The following is a 24,559-nucleotide window of genomic DNA, read 5'->3' as shown; positions in this document are numbered from 1 at the left end:
CTTCTTTTTCTTCTTCTTCCTTCCTTCCCTCCTCTCCTCTTTCCCTAACAGTTCAGGACACCTTTGACATTCCTGTATTGTCTTTTGGCATTTTGGCAAGGAGGATGAAGGAAAAGGAATTGATGAAAAAAGAAAAGGAAGTGATGTGAAACCAATAAGTAGGAAATGGCGGAAAACAGGAGAAAAATCCAGAGAAACGAAACGAAGAGATGATGAAAACGAAGAAAATTGAAAATAAAATGACAAAGGAGGAGTTAAAGAAGAAGATGTAGAATGTAGATGTGCCTAGAAGATAGAAAACAGCAGAAAGATCCATGTAAACAAGAAGTAAAAGATGAATAGAGCTGAAGAGAATGGAAAACAAGAGGAAGATGAGAAGAAAGAAGTAGAAGATGATGATAAAGAAGAAGTGGAAGAAGAAGAAGAAGAAGCACAAGAAAAACAATAAATAGAAGAAGACGCTGAAGAGAATGGAAAACAAGAGGAAGATGAGAAGAAAGAAGTAGAAGATGATGATAAAGAAGAAGTGGAAGAAGAAGAAGAAGAAGAAGAAGAAGCACAAGAAAAACAATAAGTAGAAGAAGATCTACGAGAATAGGAAAAAAGCGCCATTATTATTTTTTCAGCGTTTTATGGCCGGGAAATGTCTGCGCTCTGCGCTCGGTAATGACATAGTTTTTGCGCTCAAAGTTCACAAGTGGAAAAAAGTCATCAACTCGCTACGTGTTCGGAAAACTGACTAGCTTTTCTAAAGGGTCTGTTGGTCGAGGTATAGTAACGCTGTCCCATGACCAATCCAAATGTCGATGTAGTCCCAGCTTAACTCTCGAAAGCTCTATTGACAATACATACCATTACAACCACCGGCATCGGCCGCCACCGGCATCGGGGAAAACTGACTAGCTTTTCTAAAGGGTCTGTTGGTCGAGGCATAGTAACGCTGTCCCATGACCAATCCAAATGTCGATGTACTCCCAGCTTAACTCTCGAAAGCTCTATTGACAATACATACCATTACAACCATTGGCATCGGCCGGCAGGAAAACTGACTAGCTTTTCTAAAGGGTCTGTTGGTCGAGGCATAGTAACGCTGTCCCATGACCAATCCAAATGTCGATGTACTCCCAACTCTCGAAAGCTCTATTGACAATACATACCATTACAACCACCGGCATCGGCCGGCATCGATTTTTTTACATGCTTTTATTCAAAAGTTGAGATTTCTATCGGAATATAGGTATGGGTCAAGCTTTGTAAACTCACTTTTGAGTCGGTATACATTTATGTATTTCGGAATTTTTAGATGACACTAGGATGTCAAAAAATATTGACTCTGAGGTACTCGTACACAAAAAAAGTAAACAGGAAGCGTATGCTATTGACCTGACTACAATCACAGCTAGCTCTGATCTGACACCACTTTCTCTCTGAAATGGACTGAGGCAAAGAAGGAACCGAGTTCGTATCTCGAGAACAACGTGAATAGTGTTGGGCTACATTGCTACAAGATCCAGTTCGAAGATGTAGGCAACTTCACTATAGTGCTCGAGATAGGTTGGAGTGCGCATGCGTGGATCAGTGCAGTTCAGGAACAGTTCCTTGTTCTCTGTGCAGAACTTGCTGAGATCAAGAATGTCGTTTTTTTTATCACAATACCTATATGTTTATTTATTATGTATTTATTTAATATTCATTTATTTCTTTTAAACAAGAAGAAGTATACATTATCAAGACTCTCCTAAGTCACGTGAGTGACTTGACACAAGAATAAACAAGGAACATACTAATTGATCAGAAGAAGAAAGAGGACTAGGAACAAAATTGTTTCTGTTGTGACTTTCTATTAATTTCTCCTTCTTCTCTTTCTTCTTAGTAAAAAAAAAAGTACAACGACATGCAGCATACACAACAAAATGGATTTTTATTAGACAAAGGTATGCAATGATATAAAAAACAAACAAAAACAAATTGGCACATTATGGTTAAGTTAGGTTACAAAGTAGGTAGGACAAGAGAGCGATAAGAGCATTAGTTGGCCCCAACCCCAAACAAGTGAAAAACATAAAGAGAAAAAATCTCTTCACGAGTAAAATGAAAACATTAAAGGTGGGTAGTAGAATAAAATACGGTCAGAATCGAAACCTCGACTTAGCGCTTACAAGATAGGCGTGCTACCTTCCACAGGTTATCTAGGCTAGCTTCAAACAACTTCAGACTGCTAAATATAGCAAGGTCAAATTTAATTTCTATCTACAACCGAATGGGTTTGGCTATTCAGTAGGTACCTTCCTTAGTCCCCTTATACCTATGTATATACTTGAGAAAATCTACTATACTGCCTACTTACAGGTGTTCCTTACACGCACATGAGCGTAATTTGGAAATGCATATATAATTATGTAGGTACCTACCTAATATTCCCGCATATTTTGTAGGTCAGTACTGGGGAAGCCAGAATTATATATTTAAAGTACCTACTTTTTTTTTTCAAAGAATGTAATTTTATTTTGTTCTTTACAATGACATCAACCATCAACTAACGTTACAATTTAATAAGAATACCTATAATCCTATATTATGACATTGTAAATTGTATTTTAGTAGAAATACCCCAACGTTATGGACTTTCGTCTGTGTTAACGTTGGGGTGAATGTAGCCAATTTTTCAAAATAATATACATACCTACTTATGAAATGTTATTTATTCTAATCAATCAATAATCGGGTAGCACGGAAGATTATTAGGCAAATATTTTCAGGGCCCACTGCAGGATAGTCCAAATCATAGACAGATATTTTTAGTCCAATACCACATTTAGGGGCCCCGGTGCCTGTGGGTTGGGATAAACCTATACTCCAGTGAGTAGGTTCGAGTTCCAGGTAATACGAGAAAATATTATCTTCGTACCTACCCCGCAAAACAGGTAGATAAAATCGATCAACTTACCTCTCAAATATAAAATTTACGGTGAAGCGCCTCCAAAATGTGTTCTTCACAGATTATACAAGTTTCCACGACACAACTCTAGATTAACAACTGAGAATTGTGACTCACTCGCACGTATCACCGTGATTGAGGGATTTGAGTATGAATCGGACACACAAGTCTTATACTGATAAAAAGAAGGCAATAATTGGCTGGATTCACTGTCACGCTACCACTGGATATTAAGCATCATCAGCCAGCCTAGTTAGCTTAGTTGGTAGTGCGTCTGCCTTGTAAGCGCTAGGCCGCGGGTTCGATTCCCGCCCGGGGCGGATTTTATCCTGCTGGGATACTGTTCGTTCTCGGAACGGCTGGCTTTCTCCTATCCTGTCTTCCTTCTCTCTTCAATTTCGGGACGATAAGACCACAGCAGTTACAGTTCCCTCTGTCAAACCTCTTGAAAAAAAAGCATCATCAATTAGACCCCGTTCCCTCTTGTGTGAATCCGATTTTTTCCCGAATGTCCTGAAGGCAATGTAGTTTGAACGAGTGTTCCCACTATACACGACACGATTGTTTTTCCGAACGACACAAAATGTCCCGTAGGTAATTTAATTTAATACACCTTATTTATACTGATGGCTGAGAAGAAAAGGTCCTTTTATGCCAACATTTCAATAGATAACAGATGAAAGCATTGTTAAGGAGCGTCCACACTTTTGTCAACGTCGATCGACATCGTCTGCTGGATAAAGGGAACTGTAACTGCTGAGGTCTTATCGCTCAACGTCGATCGACATCGTCTGTTGGATAATAGGGAACTGTAACTGCTAAGGTCTTATCGTCCCAAAACCGAAGAGAGAAGAAAGACAGGATAGGACAAAGTCAGCCGTTCCGAGAACAAATCTTATCTGTTTAGGATAAAATCCGCCCCGTGTGCAAATTGAACGCGCGACCTAGCGCTTACAATGCAGACAAGCTCACTAGGCTGGCTCCACACTACTTTTTTCGCCAAAATTCACTGAACTATATTTATATGAGTTCAGTTAATTTCGATCGACATCAATCGACCGTGTAGACTTCCCTTGGCCACCGCGCAGTGAAATCAGACATTGTTTTCTGTCTGATTTCACAGTTTATTTAAACAAGGGATAAAACAAACGGCTTATTTAAACAAAAACAAACAGCTTATTTAAAAAAAGAGATGACTGAAACACGTGACACAAGTTTAGACTGCAAAGTCCTGTAATTGGAAACAAGAGTTTTCATTATGTTAAATAGGCCGGATGATATAGGGATGACAGCGTATGTGAAAAAATTTGTGAACATTTTGATAAACCGAACGATTCGCATTCTAACCAATGAGGAGTCAGGTTCTACAATAGTAATATCTTGAGACTCATCCCCTGAGTTGATATTATCATCTAGTGGGACTTCAATTTTAGCATTATCGTTATCTTTTTTATTTTCTTTGGAATCATCAATAGTTCCTGAGTCCTCAATGTGGAAAGTTGCTTCTCGTTTTCGGTTCTGACTTGGACTTTTAGAATTGGGTAAAGATGTTGTTAAACCTGATGTCTTTGTTTTCATCACATTCTTCTGTCTGATCCGGGGGGTGACCGTTTGGGAAATCGCATGTTTCTGGCTTTTCCGGGCGCCACTCAGGCTGGAAAAGGTTCATAGGGAGAGGCGGGTAGCTTATCGCAGAATGCAGGTGAATACCCTTGTCACTAAAACCTCATAGAAGGTAAAAATTTCATTGATTTTTTTTGGGGGAAGTAACTGATTTTTTTTGGGAAGTTCCAGAGTTCTCCCAAGTTATGAAGGGAAGTACCTAACTGATACAGCTCATAACGTTGTGAATTATATCAGTTACCTACCTACTTCCTTTTATTTCAAAAAATAACTGGAAATTCACAAAGTTCCAGAGTTCTCCCAATACATTGAAAAATGTCTCTTCCCACTTAGAACTTTCTAATCTACTTTCATTATTACTTTTATTTAATTTTCTAACGGAACCATACATTTTCTCTAGTTCTTTCAAAAGTCTGTTCGCCATTTCCCCCCTTTGTTTCTGTCCCTCTATTTTTGACGTTTCTTTCACACTTCCTTCTTCCTTTATGTTTCTTTTGTACCTACCTAAAACTAAACTTTCTCTTTCTCCCTCTCTTCTCTCTGCTGTATTTCCGTTATCAACATCATCTTCTCCCCCAGTTCTAAAATATTCATCGTCACTTATCTTGTATTCATCTTGAATAATATTGTTTTCTGAAGGGGGAAAACTTGATTTTTCTTTTATGTCGTACTCATGTAAGTCAGAACTTTCACTTTGGGAGAAATTACTTGGAATATCTGTTTCCTCTCTAACAATGTAAGGGGAGAGCATGCTTCTATCACCATTACGGTCGACACCTACCTTTCTTGTGTTTTGAAGATTGAACGATGCTTCATCACCATCTCGCTGTTGATACTTGATTGTTCCTCTGGAGTTGAAACTTCTACGTGATCTTCTGACTTTGGTCGATTGAACGATTTGTTCCTCTACAGCCCGCTGAGCATCATACGCGCTCTCAGATGCTGGCTTCCTGCTTGTATAGGTGTTTGAACTGGTACGTTGACTATTCAATGACCCAGCTGCTTTCTGATTTGCTTGGTTCAACTCTATTATTGGTTTATTGTTTCGTACAATAGGATCAGGGTCGATACTCAAACCTAAACCTTCAGAGATTTCATCAAAACTACTCTTTGGTCGAGTCTTACTTGGCTCCATACCTCCTCCTCCTGCTTGTATAGGTGTTTGAACTGGTACGTTGACTATTCAATGACCCAGCTGCTTTCTGATTTGCTTGGTTCAACTCTATTATTGGTTTGTTGTTCCGTACAATGGGATCAGGGTCAATGCTTAAACCTAAACCTTCAGAGATTTCATCGAAACTACTCTTTGGTCGAGTCTTACTTGGCTCCATACCTCCTCCTCCTATCGTGCCATAACATTTTCCAATCAAGCATAATGTGCAAAGCTCAAGGTCTTTTAAAACATTAATTAGAAGTATTAGTAGAGTAGAGTCCAAGTTGTTTATCCCGATAACATTCGATTTACGTCTTGGTATGATTTGTAGTGCATTGGAACAATATGACATCATAATGACTTGGGATTTAGAAAACACTCAAATTATAAAGAACGTGCCATAAGTTGGAACGTAAGAATTTTTCGACTCATCTTTTTTTGTTCCAAAGTTGAAGATATCTTTCAAACTCACCCCACCTGTACTAGGTCTATGGTTATTGTCTGGATAGTTGGGATTTTGATTCTTATTCTTAGAACCCCCGAAACCGAAGATTTCCCCGAAACTTATATCATAATTACTGCTCCTCCTCCTATCGTGCCATAAGTTGGAACGTAAGAATTTTTCGACTCATCTTTTTTTGTTCCAAAGTTGAAGATATCTTTCAAACTTACCCCACCTGTACTAGGTCTATGGTTATTATCTGGATAGTTGGGATTTTGATTCTTATTCTTAGAACCCCCAAAACCGAAGATTTCCCCGAAACTTATATCATAATTACTAGGATTATTATTTGGCTTTGCTACATCCGTACCCCTAGTGAGTCCTGCAGTTCCCATTCCAAATATGTCACCCAAACTTACAGAACCTCTATTGTTATTATTGGTAGGATTACTCAGAGGAACGGCAGGCGGTGGATCTTTGGGCAGTGTTGGATAAAGACTTCCAGAGCTTGGTGGAGGGTAGTTGGGATTATACGCTGGGGGATTTGAGGGATTAGATGAGGGATAACTAGGGTTAGATGAGGGATAGCTAGGGTTGTAAGGGTATGGGTTAGGATTGGTTGGACTGGAAGGACTTTTGTCGCCACTCTTCTTGAAGAAATTAGATAAATGAGCTAAGAGTTCAATCACACGAGCGAAAAAAAAACTATGAAACAAAGGCACTGTTATCAGTTTGTGATTTGCATACAACTGTCTTCTTTCTTATCAGTTCTCGTATCAGATTTCTTATCACTTTCTGATGGTCACTAGACGATTCGGCTCAGATCAGCAGCACGGTCGAGATAACGGAGGAACCCTCCCCGGCCTGGATTTTAGAAAATTTTATGCCGGGTTTTATACCTAGAAATGGGGGCCCTGAAATTCAACAAAATTACAAATTTTCCTTGACTTTCTAGAAAAGTCTACACAGGTGTGCTTACTGGAACTTGGCCTGGCGCACTACCGTGCGCTTAGATTTCTGTGCTGGGCCCCATTTCACGAACGAATCTGCTTTTGTCACTTTCTATTAACTAGGTACAGGCAAAGAAAAAAGTCCAACTTCGTCGTACGGTTTGTCTATATTTTCTATGGATGGAATTCCCAGAACAGGCCTTTACAGAAATCCAAAAAAATCGAGATCATAAACTTCCAAGCTTATTTTAGCCTTTTTACAAGTCCCCAAGGCGTAATTTTGAAATCTGTCTGATCCAGACTTTTCTGCTCTTTTCTTCCAGATTTTTCAGAAACGTGCGTGTCACGAACATTAGAGGGGAAACAATTCAGCATAGAATAAAAATGTCCTTTTAAAGCAGAGCCCCCCTCAAGGCATATTTGGTCTTTGAAGACTTTGGGAAAATAAAACGGAGAAAAAGAAGACGAAAAAATCTTTTCCCAAAATTCAAAGAGAAAAGGAACTAGACAAGTACAGGAAGAAAGAGTAGAAAGAAAATAAGAATAAAAGGGAGAAATTAGTACAAAAGAAAGAAAGAAAGAAAGAAGAAATTGAACAAGAAGGAGGAGGAGGAGGAGGAGGAGGAGAAGAAGAAGAAGAAGAAAAAGACCAACAACAACAACAACAACCACAACAACAGCAAGAAAAACGATGGTCACTAGACGATTCGGCTCAGATCAGCAGCACGGTCGAGATAACGGAGGAACCCTCCCCGGCCTGGATTTTAGAAAATTTTATCCCGGGTTTTATACCTAGAAATGGGGGCCATAGAAAGAAATTCAACAAAATTACAAATTTTCCTTGACATTCTAGAAAAGTCTACACAGGTGTGCTTACTGGAACTTGGCCTGGCGCACTGCCGTGCGCTTAGATTTCTGTGCTGGGCCCCATTTCACGAACGAATCTGCTTTTGTCACTTCTATTAACTAGGTACAGGCAAAGAAAAAAGTCCAACTTCGTCGTATACGGTTTGTCTATAATTTCTATGGTTGGGAATTCCCAGAACAGGCCTTTACAGAAATCCAAAAAAATGAGATCATAAACTTCCAAGCTTAGGTATTTTAGCCTTTTTATACAAGTCCCCAAGGCGTAATTTTGAAATCTGTCTGATCCAGACTTTTCTGTTCTTTTCTTCCAGATTTTTCAGAAACGTGCGTGTCACGAACATTAGAGGGGAAACAATTCAGCATAGAATAAAAATGTCCTTTTAGAGCAGAGCCCCCTTCAAGGCATATTTGGTCTTTGAAGATTTTGGGAAAGTACAACGGAGAAAAAGAAGATGAAAAAATCTTTTCCCACAATTCAAAAGAGAAAAGGAACTGGACAAGCACAGAAAGAAAGAGTAGAAAGAAAATAAAAATAAAAGGGAGAAATTAAAAGAAAGAAAGAAGAAATAGAACAAGAAGAAGGAGGAGGAGGAGAAGAAGAAGAAGACCAACAACAACGACAACAACCACAACAACAGCAAGAAAAACAAAACTTACCTCTGTCGTTAGTGTCAGTTGTCATCAGACTCATCAGATCAAGCAGCGAATGTCTAAAGGCTCAATGTCAAAATCACGTCACTCTCACATGATGCTGTTCAATCTAAAAGTGACTGATTCTGTAGTGACATCGATGTCACAATAACACAAGACGTTTTTGATTCCATGTTAATGATGTTTATAATTGCACTTTTGTTTACTTTGTGGTGATGAGATTGTGGAGTAAAATGTTCAAATTAGTTAATTAGATAAACCATTAGAGCCGAGGAATTGGTTTAAATTTAATCCTCCGGTCCCTCCATTTCCTCCGAAGGCCGAGGCTAAACTACCGAAGTTGGGCATTCCACCACTACCACCTCCTCCAAATCCTCCTAGATTCCCTAGACCACTCAACCCTCCTAAACCTCCCATGCCTCCACTACTTGCAGGAGCGGGGGAACCACCTCCGCCTCTATTGAATAAAGAGTCTATCTTGCTGTTGAAGCTAGGGTCGAATTTACTGCCAATTTCCTTGAATTTATTCAAATTCCCTTGATCGAAAATATCCGAGAGAGATAAATCGTCTTTGGATATATTCTTCTTGGTCAAAGTCTCTTCCACAACTGGTTTAGGTTCGGTGGCAGGGGCAGCTCTGGTTTGTCGTCTTAATATCGCAGGAGCACTACCGATGTCGGCAAGGGCAGATATGTTATTCGCGCCAATCTCGTAAATATCCGGTTTGTACATCCACACTTCGTAAATATGTTCAACTGGAACCGGCACGTTCCCGTTGAAACCCTTTTTAATCAAATCACGATCACCAATCTTCATCACAGCATCTTGCACCGCGGAGATTTTGGTGTCCTGAAATGAAGAATTGGTTTGTTAGGCACTTTGGTTTTCTAAAGCACAATACATTTATTATTGGCGAATGTCTCTCTATGATCAAACCCAATTCAGTTGATATTCAAGAGTTAAAGGAGCCCTTGGTGGGTCTGGAATGTCCAATCAGGTCTAAAAAAACTGATCAGAAAAATTTCCTTTCTGCGTTGAACATTGAAAAACTGTCGGAACGGCTGGCTTTCTCCCATCCTATTCTTCTTTCTTCGCCTTCGGGACGATAAGACCTTAGTTAGGACAAGAGAGCAATAAGAGCATTAGTTGGCACAAAACCCCAAACAAGTAAAAAACATAAAGAGAAAAAATATCTTCATAAGTAAAATGAAAACATTAAAATGTTGGGTGGGTAGAAGAATAAAATAAAGTTAACTGGTAACACACAAATAAGTAAACAGGTACATGCTGAAGAAAACATTAAAAATATTTGTTTAAAATACTAAATAAAGAAATATATAAAAAAAAGATAGTTTTAAAAATATATGAGATCAAAAAGGAACCAAACATTAGGAGAAAAAAGGTCTAACAGTAAAAAAAAAAGTAGAGAGAATGAAGAAGGAAGGGAAATCAAAAACAAACAAATACAAAAACATCACAACAACAATGTTCATGCTGTACCTAAATGGGAAGGAAATGGTTAGTTAAACAATCAAACAAAATAACCAATAACATGGTAAAAAAAAAGTTAGTAAAACAAACATAAAATGTAAAAACTCATGCCGAAGGTGAAAATGTTAGTCTTGAGAAAACCACTCACATGCTGTTTGAGGAATTCACAACTGGTTGAAAATGGGAAGAAAAGTTCAAATTGAGGGATTAAACAAACAGGCAGTAAAAAAATCAAAGATTCACGACTTTGTCCAAAGTCGGGATGCAATCTGCGCAATCAATCAACGACATTTTGAAGACCCATTGATCCAATGATCCCAAAAGTACGCATCATATTTGACCAACCTAAATTTCCACATGTAAAACTAGCACACGTAAATGACTCATCTTTATTAACATGCATGCAATTGAAGTCTGTAAGTTTCTAATTCTTACCCTTAGGTATACCTATCCGGGCAATTATTTTGTAACGTCACATAGTGCGGTTTGCTTACTTCAGGTATCTTCATAGGAAGATAAATTTATGAACATAATTATTAATCTCCTTTTCTTTACCTATCAAATCATGTAGGTATCTAATGGCATTCCATGATTTTCCTTGGAGACTTTATGTAGGAAGAAGTAGCTCATACGAGTACTTCATATTGGAGGCATACCTATTGTTTCCTTTCTTGATGTTTGATTTGAGACAGTTGGTTTTGTTTCCGAAAGAAACGAATGGAAGTATGTATGTAGGTACCTACCTTCTAAGAATGGCTATTCAGCAATAAAAACATGAAGATTCTAGAAATATTATGTGTTTATGTGTCTATAGAACTTTTGTATGAAATAATTCAAGTGGTAAATAAGGATGTGCTTTTATTTTATTTTAATAAATTAATGATTTTCTACACATTTTTTCATGACTAAGTACCTACCTATGTAATAATTAGGTATATACCTACTTGTGCAGATCTTTTGTAATAATTACTTTTTTTACCCACATCATAAATGACATTTTTTGCATCAGTCCTCATTTTCATTTTCAGTACTTTGTGCCTCTGCAGATTCTGTAGTGTTATTTTTCTTATCCTGTCGCCTAAACCTTGGAATCAAATTTTCATCGAAATCAAAATCATTATGATCGATTTTGCTAGGATCAAAATCGAACGTTTTACTTTGATCTTTCTTACTTGATTTATTTGATTTCTATTTTTCTTATCCTGTCGCCTAAACCTTGGAATCAAATTTTCATCGAAATCAAAATCATTATGATCGATTTTGCTAGGATCAAAATCAAACGTTTTACTTTGATCTTTCTTACTTGATTTACTTGATTTTGAGTTGGATTTACTCGAATTGGATTTACTTGGTTTTGAAGTTGGTTTAGTAGTCGCTAGTTGCTTTTCCTTATCTTTATCTTTAGTTTCACTACTCTTATTTGTCTTCGCTTCTGTACTTTTTGAAGACGAGCTTAATTTACTCGAATTGGATTTACTTGGTTTTGAAGTTGGTTTAGTAGTCGCTGGTTGCTTTTCCTTATCTTTATCTTTAGTTTCACTACTTTTATAAACGTAGGTAAAAACCTGGAAAATAGATTTAAACGTAGGTAAAAACCTGGAAAATAGATTTAAACGTACGTAAAAACCTGGAAAATGGTTTTAAACGTAGGTAAAAGCCGGGAAAATAGTTTAAATCCTGATTAACTGTCAACAAGAGATTAGTCTTTGGAGCCATTGGCTAGTCTAGTTAGCTTGGAAGGTAGCGCGTCTAACTTATAACCGCTAGTTCGTGGATTCGCTTTCCGCAAGGGGCGAATTTAATCCTGAACGGATAATGTTCGTTCTCGGAACGGCTGTCTTTCTCCTATCCTGTCTTCCTTCTCTCTTCACTTTTGGGGACGATAAATCCTGAGATAAATCATTTAATATGAAAATAAGCTAGTAAAGAGACCTCTGACTGTATTACTCACCCCATATTCTTGAGTGAATGCTCCCAATCTTTCAAGCTTTGATGCAAAACTGCCTACGCATAGCAGACTCAATAGAGCAAGATTGAGCAGTGATGACATGGTAATTCTAGATGAATTACTGATTATAAGTAGATGATTCACTTAAACAGTCATTCTATTTGGCGCTAAAAGACAGCTATACTTAGGAAAAATAATCGATTTTAATTGCGATAAGGGTGCAATAGTCCTACATATTGGACTCCGCACACAGGAATTTCGTCAGAAAAGACCCCCATTCCGTAAAAAATTGGGTTAAGCACTTAAGAATGATTGCTTGCCACAAATATAATTCCCCACTGCCTCTCACAGAATTTTGAGTCGAGTTGGAGTCAATAACCAACACCTTCCAGAATTTCCACAAGAGAACCAGAAACGAAAATGAAAGGGCTTTCTTGCCAAATAAACTACGTATAAATATGATGTCTTTTGGAGCCAGAACTCAAAAACCACAGACATAATCACCCACCACGGCCACCATAAATCAGTTAAAATTAAAAGTTAAAACCAACAGTAGATAAAAAACCAACAGAGACAACAGATAAAACCAACAGCAGCAGATAGACTGCTGGGGTGAAGGGACTTTTTAATCTCATTCGAGCAGGATAAACAAGGTATATTCTATTCTACATAGATAACTAGATTATGCCTTCATGTCAAAGTCGTCTCTAAACGAATGAATACAATACGCCTAGCCAATATTGGGAACGCAATCCGCACTACAAAAGAAAAATGTACTGCACAAAACATAACCTACAAAATCCGGCGTAAATATCGCAATAGATTGTTTTTATCACGAAAATAGTATTATCTGAAAGTTTAATGGTTACTGTGATGGTTAGGGATATGAATGCTTTTTTTAACGCAAATATCACCTTAGTCTAATACACAGAATCGATGAATAGAGGAACTAAGAAAAACTAATTAATTTATCTAAGAAAAACCACGAAAACAGAATATAGGACAACAAAAAGAAATTCAACAAATTGAAGCACAAAGACAATGACATCATAAGGAATTCACGGAACTTATTTTCCAATCAAGCATAATGTGCAAAGCTCAAGGTCTTTTAAAACATTAATTAGAAGTATTAGTAGAGTAGAGTCCAAGTTGTTTATTCCGATAACATTCGATTTACGTCTTGGTATGATTTGTAGTGCATTGGAACAACATGACATCAGCATGACTTAGAAAACACTCAAAAAATAAAGAATCGAACCTTCGAGAGGAACCTTTGTGAAATTAAAACTTGATCTAAAGATCAAACCATTTTAATGCCCAATTTATGAGAGAAAAAGTAGACTTTCTATAAAAGAAGATCACTATTATCTCGTAATAGGACAAATTCTATCAGCAAATACCTAAGGTAATATTATCATCACAGTCAAGAAGAAACAATTTAACGCCCGAAATGAAGGATCTATTGAGGATGTCACAAGAAAAACAAACAAAAAACACATTGAAGAAAATACCATCTTAGATAAATTTCACACAAAAAACACCCTCCTTATCATTCTCTCAAATGGAATTCTACAAATATTAAGGATTTTATATGCACACACGGTAAAATGTTCGAAAAATATCCAATTACTTGGAGAAACTAACCCAAAACGTGAAACTTTTGAAAGGGAGAAAAAAAAAATCACAACACGGATTTAGATAAAGTTATCTCACACAGGTTAGAAATCAAACTAAAGCAGAATCGTAGGTATTATAGTAGGTAATCAGCAACTATTCCAAACACTAATGGCCCTGTCACTCTCGAAGAACAAAATTAGCAGAGCAAAGTAAAATCAAGATTCAAGAAAGATACTCTAATGAAAGATCCAATGCTACTAGTGCAAAAAGACAACAAATCCGAATTTTTAGTTCAAGAGGATTGTCAGGAGATAAAGATAGATAAAACAAGGCTTCAAAGGATAACTACCTAATTAGGCATAAAACTTAGAAATGGCCCTCATGAAGAAAAGACAAACGGAAAAAGTGAGAAATATAATAGATGTAAAAATAAAACCAATCTAAATAGGTAGGTACAATAATACAATTTAAAGCAAAAGGTTGTAAAAAGTTCAAAGAAAAAATTAAATTACCTAAGTAAAGAAATATTGAAAACGGAGTCAATGGATAAGGTGAAAAACAAAGTCGTGCTAACTTACCTATTAGAAGAAACCACCAAATATATTGAACAATTTACCTACATAGAGATACGAGTATGAGAGAAAATCAAATAAACCAACATAAGAAAGCAGTATTCAAAAGAAGTAAAGAAGATAAGTAGGTACCAACCTACGTATTTAGACGAAAAAGAACCAAGTAAATAAATGAGTAAAATGAAATAAACAGGTAAAGATAGGCAATATTTAAAACAAGCAGGATAAAAGCAGATTTGTGATTAATGTTGCAAGTAACGAAAGTGCTAATCTCAGTAATCATTCAATGAAGATGACCTCAGCAGGTGCCTCTCCTATGTATGAGGTAGTTGTCAGTGGCGCAGAAGGGCAAGTGGTTCAATGGTCGGTTGCCAATCATGAGACCCGGGTTCGATCTCCTCCCGAGTAGGAAATATGGAGCTAGGAAAAGCGTATGGAATTTTTCAATTGTAACTGAGACATTGCAGTTTTTTCGCATGAACTAGTCTAATTTTTGCGTAGGTTTCTGTTAACTACATTGTTATTCTCAGTGTAATTCCACTTAAACACGACGGAAAAGGAATCGTTTATAACAAGGAGACCTCAATGATAGAATACTTTGTAAGAAGGTTAGTAAATATCAGACTTTCTGATAGACAGTCAGAAGGTGTGTGTGGGCGGGGGGAGGGATATTCAGACCTAGGTCCGTCTGACCGTCTGGGACCTCAAACTATTTCCGCCACACTATTTCCTTCAGGCGGTCTGAGCGTGAGTAGTACACATTAGATTAAGAAGGTTGGTAGGATAGAATAGAATACCTTGTTTATCCTGCTCGAATGAGACTAAAAAGTCCCTTTACCCCAGCAGTCTAAACAAGGTCTCGTGTATTCTATGGGTTTAACATGGTACAATACATAATTAATACCTACAATAGACCTTGCCTAATTATATATATATAAAAAAGATAATAATAATAATAATAATAATAATAATAATAATAATAATAATAATAAAAATAATAATAATAATGAGAAGAAGATGCTAATTTACTATTCATTCGATAGATATGAATAGTAGGTATTCTTTCTGGTGGATGTGCCAAATGCACTTTCGCAGAACTAAAGTTAACACACGTCACTGCTTTTCTAAATATGTTTTGTACGCAAATTCTAAAGAGGTGCAATATACGGGTACATACCTATCATCCTCAATAGGGACATGAATATTGTAGGTGCCTGGTTAGGAAGGTAAGTACTGCACCCATGAAGGTAGGTACCTATTTCGAGCAAATCAGCGGTAGTGTACCTAATACTTCCTACTTGTAGGTACATGTGTAGGTACCTAGTCATCAAATATTAACATACAAACATATGGCACCTATAATTTGGTATCCTAATATAAGCACTTAGGTGCTTAGCTGGAAAGAGTCTGCAGTACTGATCAAACATTTTTTGTTGTGAATAATTAGGTAGGTTGTTTGTTAAAAAGGTACCTACCTATGCTTATGTTGAGTATGTAATGTAATAGGTAAAATTTAACAAATTTAATAATGTGCCTTATACCCATGCCCCATGTTAAACCTTTGTTAAATCTCGTGAAAAGAGAACTTGGCGAACTAGGTATGTACTCAATTCTCAAACTAATACGAAATGAAAGTGATTGATCATCATTTGGGGTCCCATTTCCCCGAATTTGAACATTTCAAAACGTTTGTAGTTCTACAAAGATTAGCAAAAAGGTCAAAGCCGAGTCAACAATGATTGGAAATAGTAAAGCGTTATCAGTAGGTATAGTCAGCTCAAAACACCATCAGATCAATATGGATTCCCAATTGAGAGGCCATTAGGCTAATTCTAGGTGATAGCTATTAAATGTAGGTAAATTTATTGATTGTATATGTAGGTGCCTTATAATGGGTTTCCCTGGACACCTAATTCTAGGTACTGTGCGTGGGTTAAACCCTTAGCAGTTATATAATACAAACATATGACGTTGTAGGTACCCCTTAATCCTTATTCCATTTCTCATTCCATTTCTTATTCCATTCCTTATTCCATTTCTTATTCCATTCCTTATTCCATTTCTTATTCCATTTATTATTCCATTCCTTATTCCAATCCTTATTCCATTTCTTATTCCATTCCTTATTTCATTCCTTATTCCATTTCTTATTCCATTCCTTATTCCATTTCCTATTCCATTTCTTATTCTTCTTAACTGTAAGTCGTTTTCTAACCCTTTTTCTAGCTTTCAATCCAAACTAAAGAGGATTTTCACCCCCTTGAATGATTTTGGAAGGCAGTGAGTGGGGTTCTCAATTTCCATTTCAGGAAATACATTTATGATACAGATTACAGACCTACGTAAGTACATTATACCTACCCAAGTACTGAGGTCTGAGACATACACTATTACAACACTTAAAAAATCAAAAAGCAAAGCAAATTCAACGAATTTTTTTCAAGGCTTTCCTAGCAGGATTCTACAGAGCTCTTTCACCCAATCAATTCAAGGCTAAACAAACACCACAAGCTTTTATACCTTCTTAACTAGGAATTAGGAATCAGGCCAGCCACTCAGTATCAGGTAGACCTTTTCAGCCGTACCTACCTGTAAGGTCTACCTGATAGTGAGGGCCTTAGGAATTAAACCAACTTACCCGATCATCACCAGGTCGGAAAAACATCCAATCGCCATCCGAATCAATCTCGGGAGCTCCACACGTCACAAAACTGAACAAAAAAATCACCAAAATCACGAAATTCAACGGGCAAAAACGGATACACATCGCGCGGGTTACTCAATCAAGGCACGCAACTGTGGAACATATTGGACAAACGAGTTTATCAACGGAGAATGGTTGTTCCGAGGTCGGAAAAACATCCAATCCCCATCCGAATCAATCTCGGGGGCTCCACACGTCACAAAACTGAACACAAAAATCACCAAAACCACGAAATTCAACGGGCAAAAACGGATACACATCGCGCGGGTTACTCAATCAAGGCACGCAACTGTGGAACATATTGGACAAACGAGTTTATCAACGGAGAATGGTTGTTCCGAATCTAGATTTTTCAGGACTTATCACGATTGGACCATTTATCTATTACATTCGCCTCCACACAATATTAACCGTGTACAAACCGTGAGGGATATGTTCTGTGCCAGAACACTATAATAAATCGATAAATTGGTTTTTCTTTCTTCAGATGAAAAATAAATGGTTGTAGTGTCGGCGAGTTGGGCCACTCACGCGGTCTGACAGATCTAGGTCTGTCAGAATCCCGGAAATTGCAATGTGTCGCGGAAAAAGCTTCCGGTTTCAGTCTTTAGATCGTCTGAGAGACCTAGAAGTCGGAGGCTTTTTCCGCCACATACTTTCCGGCGCCGGCGGTCTGACAGACCTAGGTTTGTCCGGGCGTAAATCACCAGCTTTGGAGAATCGGCGTAGCGCGGTGGCCGGAGCTGTTAATAGAGATAGTTTACACTTCCCCCATTTTTCCCCATGGTCAGCCATCACTGCGATGTTATAGGGATCAAGCACATGGGGAAGACCAAGACTGAGATGACTCCATATGAATTTTCTGTGGAAAATGTGACTACCTGCTCCCTACTTCAGGATCCGTCACTGATTTTCGCGTACGATTTTTCCTTTGACCAGTGGCCTCTCAGATGTAATATGCTATTGCATCATACGCTCTTCTAATTATTTATCTGATTGTGATCAGAGCACTAGGCGTATTGACATGAGTACCTATCCTATTTGATCTGGAGGAATAATACGTGGAAGATGTGTTTGAACACTTTGTATGTCAAGCCCAAAATTGCAACTATCCCTAGGGATCAAAGTTGTCTAGCTGGGGGACATAAATGGGGAGCAGACCAGCGAACCAACCTATAGCTCGCTGGTAATTAAAAGAGGGTTTACATGTCTTCAAAAGAACAAGATGATGGATGTTGATCGCACATCCATGTATGTAGTTCAGAACGAGCTAGAGAAACCTGGCTGGAAACCATCATATCCCCGGCTTTAGCTAAGATTAACAGTTCTCCCTAATCGGGATCGTAATCTGGTTTTAAAATTTGGCCCTTAGTGAGGCTCAAATCGTCTTGTATGCTCAAATCTTGGCCAACTGCGATAAGTCCTGTACGGAGCTACAATCTGCCTATTCAATCAAGTAAAAGGTAGATACTTCGCAGAATCCTACCTAATGAAGTGAGAGACTTCATTCATACCTAGCATAACGAAGATTAATTCGCAATAGTAGGTAAACAAGCTACGCACGGTGATGAATCTGACTTCTAAACATCATTGGAAACATAGATGAAGCATGCTGTGAACACGTTTACGTTACACTTGTAGGTAGTTTTCTTACTACTTCTTTAGTTTTCTTACTAGTTCTCTGGTTTTCTTGCTAGAAAAATCAATAATAGTAGGTACCATGTCTTTATCTTCTATTTATAGATTTTATAGTGTCCTCTTGGTCACGTCAGCATATGGAGTCCATCCAATTTACTCGGCGTGCGTTTACGGACTTTCCCGTACAAGACTTGGAGAAAAACATCTTGAACCTCAACAGTACAATGAAGTTGGAAGGTAATGGCCAGAAAGGTGAGAGAAATCCGGACAGGAAATATACGTACCTCTCTACCTTGTTAGCCGACCAGGCGACCAGTTTGACCAAAATTGGAACCCCTTGTTCCACACTTGGTCCAAAAGTTTGGCGAAGTCACGGACCCCGGATTGTCCAACCATGGGAGTTGCCGAGACCTCCAGAGTTCCAACTGATATGCGTCACAGATTCGATTCGGCTCACTGAAGATACCGATCAATCCACCACCTGAACGTGGACCCCTAAGGCCAGCCACTCACTATCAGCTACCTGATCAGGTCCGCCTGTCAAGTCTACCTGATAGTGTGTGTTCTCATCAAGTATCTGGTAGACCCGGACAGGCGGACCATTTCAGCCGTACCTATCAGGTCTACCTGATAGTGTGTGTGTGTGTATGCTCATCAGGTAATTAGATAAACCATTAGAGCCGAGGAATTGGTTTAAATTTAATCCTCCGGTCCCTCCATTTCCTCCGAAGGCCGAGGCTAAACTACCAAAGTTGGGCATTCCACCACTACCTCCCCCTCCAAAGCCTCCTAGATTCCCGACAACAACAGCAAGAAAAACAAAACTTACCTCTGTCGTTAGTGTCAGTTGTCATCAGATCAAGCAGCGAATGTCAAAAGGCTCAATGTCAAAATCACGTCACTCTCACATGACGCTGTCCAATCTAAAAGTGACTGATTCTGTAGTGACATCGATGTCACAATAACACAAGACGTTTTTGATTCCATGTTAATGATGTTTATAATTGCACTTTTGTTTACTTTGTGGTGATAAGATTGTGGAGTAAAATGTTCAAATTAGTCCTGATGAGTTTCCCCTCCACTACTTGCAGGAGCGGGGGAACCACCTCCGCCTCTATTGAATAAAGAGTCTATCTTGCTGTTGAAGCTAGGGTCGAATTTACTGCCGATTTCTTTAAATTTATTCAAATTTCCTTGATCGAAAATGTCTGAGAGAGATAAATCGTCTTTCGATATATTCTTCTTGGTCAAAGTCTCTTCCACAACTGGTTTAAGTTCGGTGGCAGGGGCAGCTCTAGTTTGTCGTCTTAATATCGCAGGAGCACTACCGATGTCGGCTAGGGCAGATATGTTATTCGCGCCAATATCGTACATATCCGGTTTGTACATCCACACTTCGTAAATATGTTCAACTGGAACCGGCACGTTTCCATTGAAACCCTTTTTAATCAAATCGCGATCACCAATTTTCATCACAGCATCTTGTACCGCGGAGATTTTGGTGTCCTGAAATGAAGAATTGGTTTGTTAGGCACTTTGGTTTTCTAAAGCACAATACATTTATTATTGGCGAATGTCTCTCTATGATCAAACCCAATTCAGTTGATATTCAAGAGTTAAGGGAGCCCTAAGTGGGTCTGGAATGTCAAATCAGGTCTTAAAAAAACTGATCAGCAAAATTTTCTTTATGCGCTGAACATCCGAAAAGATGTCCGCAAAGTTCGTTCTCGGAACCACTAAGTTTCTCCTATCCTGTCTTGCTTCTCTCTTCGCTTTCGTGTCGATAAGACCTTAACAGTTACAGTTCCCTCTATCAAACCTCTTTTTGAACTGTCTTATGATATAAAACCATCCTGGACCCCTCCCCCCTTAGACTAACCACATGCCCTACTTACCCGTTTGGTATTGGTATAAGTATTGCCATCGGCTATAATAAACGCCCTATATGTCACTGCGACCTGATTAGATCTTTTGTCACTATAATACCTACCCTTTTAATGGTTCCTGACTTCAACTCTTTCCCGTCCATATAGATTTGCCACAGACTATCAGCAGGTCTCCAGGCCAAACACAAGTAGTGATTCAGACCGTCTGACAGCTGCTTAACCCTGACGTCACCCATGAGGACATCCTTGACGAAGAACGCCACACGAGACTTTTCCACTTTCAACGTCAGCCGAAACAGGTCGGCATTGCTGGTCCTGTCTGAAATTGAAAAGGATATGAAGATATAAGGCTTTCATAAAGAAGGGCCTGATAATAACCAAATTTTTGGAGACTAGCCTAGAACAAAGGAGAAAATGAATCTCAAAGGGATGGGGGGGGTGTCAAGTTAACACAACTAGACGAAGAACGCCACACGAGACTTTTCCACTTTCAACGTCAGCCGAAACAGGTCGGCATTGCTGGTCCTGTCTGAAATTGAAAAGGATTTGAAGATATAAGGCTTTCATAAGGAAGGGCCTGATAATAACCAAATTTTTGGAGACTAGCCTAGAACAAAGGAGAAAAATGAATCTCAAAGAGAGGGGGGGTGTCAAGTTAACAGAACTATCTCTCAGGGGGCTTGCCGCCACCCTAAATACGGCCTTGATGTCAGACGGTTTGAGCGTAAGTGGCCGACATTTTCCCCATTTTCTTTTCGGCCAAGGTAAGGAATTTTACCCTAAAGGAGTGTTCAAACATAGTCGACCGGCCGGCCATCGACCGACGAAGTGAATCTATGCTATCGAGGCAGTGTGGACAGTTCAGTCGACATCGACTGGTGTCGATCGACGGCCGGTCGACTATGTGCGGACACATTTTCTGAAAAGTTGACCACAATGGTTTGGTACGTACCTACATAAGACAGCACGTTGAACTCATGCTGTCCCTGAGGGTTGGTCGGAAGAGTCACCGACAGCAAGGCGCAAGACATCCATGAGTCTTCCTTCTTGGGACTCCAGTCTGGCTCGTAGGTAAAAACCTGGAAAATAGATTTAAACGTTGGTAAAAACCTGGAAAATAGTTTGAGTGGCCGACATTTTCCCCATTTTCTTTTCGGCCAAGGTAAGGAATTTTACCCTAAAGGAGTGTTCAAACATAGTCGACCGGCCGGCCGTCGATCGACGAAGTGAATCTATGCTATCGAGGCAGTGTGGATTGGGATAAACCTATACTCCAGTGAGTAGGTTCGAGTTCCAGGTAATACGAGAAAATATTATCTTCGTACCTACCCCGCAAAACAGGTATAGATAAAATCGATCAACTTACCTCTCAAATGTAAAATTTACGTTGAAGCGCCTCCAAAATTGGTTGTTCACACTTTCACAGATTATTCAAATTTTCCACGACACAACTCTAGATTCTAGATAACAACTGAGAATTGTGACTCACTCGCACGTATCACCGTGATTGCGAGATTTGAGTATGAATCGGACACACAGGTCTTGATTTACTCGAATTGGATTTACTTGGTTTTGAAGTTGGTTTAGTAGTCGCTGGTTGCTTTTCCTTATCTTTATCTTTAGTTTCACTACTCAGTACAAATTTTTGTCGATGGTGGGATTCGAACCAGGGACCTTCTGCATGGCAAGCAAGCGCGTTACCACTGGACCAACCGTGCCCCCATAAAACCTGATTAACTGTCAACATGAGATCAGTCTTTGGTAGCCATTGGCTAGTCTAGTTAGATTGGAAGGTAGAGCGTCTACCTTATAACCGCTAGTTCGTGGATTCGCTTTCCGCCCCCGGCCGACTTTATCCGAAACAGATACCTACATGACTAAGGTTTGTTCTCGGAACTGCTGTCTTTCTCTTATCCTGTCTTCCTTCTCTCTTCGCTTTGGGGACGATAAAACCTGAGATAAATCATATAAATATGAAAATAAGCTAGTAAAGAGACCTCTGACTGTATTACTCACCCCATATTCTTGAGTGAATGCTCCCAATCTTTCAAGCTTTGATGCAAAACTGCCTACGCATAGCAGACTCAATAGAGCAAGATTGAGCAGTGATGACATGGTAATTCTAGATGAATTACTGATTATAAGTAGATGATTCACTTAAACAGTCATTCTATTTGGCGCTAAAAGACAGCTATACTTAGGAAAAATAATCGATTTTAATTGCGATAAGGGTGCAATAGTCCTACATATTGGACTCCGCACACAGGAATTTCGTCAGAAAGACCCCCATTCCGTAAAAAATTGGGTTAAGCACTTAAGAATGATTGCTTGCCACAAATATAATTCCCCACTGCCTCTCACAGAATTTTGAGTCGAGTTGGAGTCAATAACCAACACCTTCCAGAATTTCCACAAGAGAACCAGAAACGAAAATGAAAGGGCTTTCTTGCCAAATAAACTACGTATAAATATGATGTCTTTTGGAGCCAGAACTCAAAAACCACAGACATAATCACCCACCACGGCCACCATAAATCAGTTAAAATTAAAAGTTAAAACCAACAGTAGATAAAAAACCAACAGAGACAACAGATAAAACCAACAGCAGCAGATAGACTGCTGGGGTGAAGGGACTTTTTAATCTCATTCGAGCAGGATAAACAAGATATATTCTATTCTACATAGATAACTAGATTATGCCTTCATGTCAAAGTCGTCTCTAAACGAATGAATACAATACGCCTAGCCAATATTGGGAACGCAATCCGCACTACAAAAGAAAAATGTACTGCACAAAACATAACCTACAAAATCCGGCGTAAATATCGCAATAGATTGTTTTTATCACGAAAATAGTATTATCTGAAAGTTTAATGGTTACTGTGATGGTTAGGGACTACAAAAGAAAAATGTACTGCACAAAACATAACCTACAAAATCCGGCGTAAATATCGCAATAGATTGTTTTTATCACGAAAATAGTCTTATCTGAATGGTTACTGTGATGGTTAGGAATATGAATGCTTTTTTTAACGCAAATATCACCTTAGTCTAATACACAGAATCGATGAATAGAGGAACTAAGAAAAACTAATTAATTTATCTAAGAAAAACCACGAAAACAGATAGGACAACAAAAAGAAATTCAACAAATTGAAGCACAAAGACAATGACATCATAAGGAATTCACGGAACTTATTTTCCAATCAAGCATAATGTGCAAAGCTCAAGGTCTTTTAAAACATTAATTAGAAGTATTAGTAGAGTAGAGTCCAAGTTGTTTATTCCGATAACATTCGATTTACGTCTTGGTATGATTTGTAGTGCATTGGAACAACATGACATCAGCATGACTTAGAAAACACTCAAAAAATAAAGAATAGTAGAGTAGAGTCCAAGTTGTTTATTCCGATAACATTCGATTTACGTCTTGGTATGATTTGTAGTGCATTGGAACAACATGACATCACATGACTTAGAAAACACTCAAAAAATAAAGAATTGAACCTTCGAGAGGAACCTTTGTGAAATTAAAACTTGATCTAAAGATCAAACCATTTTAATGCCCAATTTATGAGAGAAAAAGTAGACTTTCTATAAAAGAAGATCACTATTATACTCGTAATAGGACAAATTCTATCAGCAAATACCTAAGGTAAGATTAGGTAGGTATTATCATCACAGTCAAGAAGAAACAATTTAACGCCCGAAATGAAGGATCTATTGAGGATGTCACAAGAAAAACAAACAAAAAACACATTGAAGAAAATACCATCTTAGATAAATTTCACACGGTAAAATGTTCGAAAAATATCCAATTATTTGGAGAAACTAACCCAAAACGTGAAACTTTTGAAAGGGAGGACCCCTAAGGCCAGCCACTCACTATCAGCTACCTGATCAGGTCCGCCTGTCAAGTCTACCTGATAGTGTGTGTTCTCATCAAGTATCAAGTAGACCTGACAGGCGGACCATTTCAGCCGTATACCTATCAGGTCTACCTGATAGTGTGTGTGTGTGCTCATCCAATGTGTCGCGGAAAAAGCTTCCGGTTTCAGTCTTTAGATCGTCTGAGAGAC

The 24,559-nt window shown here is 38.5% G+C and overlaps 1 protein-coding gene and 1 long non-coding RNA gene across 2 annotated transcripts; both read right to left on the bottom strand.

Annotated features, from left to right (window-relative positions):
• Positions 1 to 4,154: 4,154 nt before the first annotated feature.
• LOC103512488 (aspartate, glycine, lysine and serine-rich protein) lies at positions 4,155 to 24,345 on the bottom strand. The gene is made up of 8 exons (XM_026825936.1): positions 24,317 to 24,345; positions 22,497 to 22,671; positions 21,433 to 21,559; positions 20,585 to 20,799; positions 8,884 to 9,473; positions 6,305 to 6,825; positions 5,343 to 5,707; positions 4,155 to 4,169 (listed from the first exon to the last, which is right to left on the bottom strand). The coding sequence occupies exons 2-8, from the start codon at positions 22,593 to 22,595 to the stop codon at positions 4,155 to 4,157; spliced, it is 1,932 nt and encodes a 643-aa protein (XP_026681737.1). The 5' UTR covers positions 22,596 to 22,671; positions 24,317 to 24,345.
• Positions 11,700 to 13,795, bottom strand: LOC103512485. Its single transcript, XR_541535.3, has 3 exons — positions 13,708 to 13,795; positions 12,067 to 12,241; positions 11,700 to 11,711 (listed from the first exon to the last, which is right to left on the bottom strand). It is a non-coding gene; the product is annotated as an uncharacterized LOC103512485 (long non-coding RNA).
• Positions 24,346 to 24,559: the final 214 nt, after the last annotated feature.

Source organism: Diaphorina citri, unplaced genomic scaffold (assembly GCF_000475195.1).
Source record: "Diaphorina citri unplaced genomic scaffold, Diaci psyllid genome assembly version 1.1 scaffold844, whole genome shotgun sequence".
Classification (NCBI taxonomy): domain Eukaryota; kingdom Metazoa; phylum Arthropoda; class Insecta; order Hemiptera; family Psyllidae; genus Diaphorina; species Diaphorina citri.
Note: the sequence above shows the minus strand (reverse complement) of the source record. Positions and strands in the feature narration are given on the sequence as shown.

Excerpts from the sequence above, each read along its gene's own strand:
- LOC103512488 (XM_026825936.1), bottom strand. The coding sequence starts at position 22,595 with ATGTCATCACTGCTCAATCTTGCTCTATTGAGTCTGCTATGCGTAGGC. Across the intron at positions 20,800-21,432 it reads CAACGTGCTGTCTTATGTAG|ACAGGACCAGCAATGCCGAC; the intron begins GTACGTACCAAA and ends TTTCAATTTCAG. Across the intron at positions 6,826-8,883 it reads CAATTCCTCGGCTCTAATGG|TTTATCTAATTTCTTCAAGA; the intron begins TTTATCTAATTA and ends ACTCTTAGCTCA.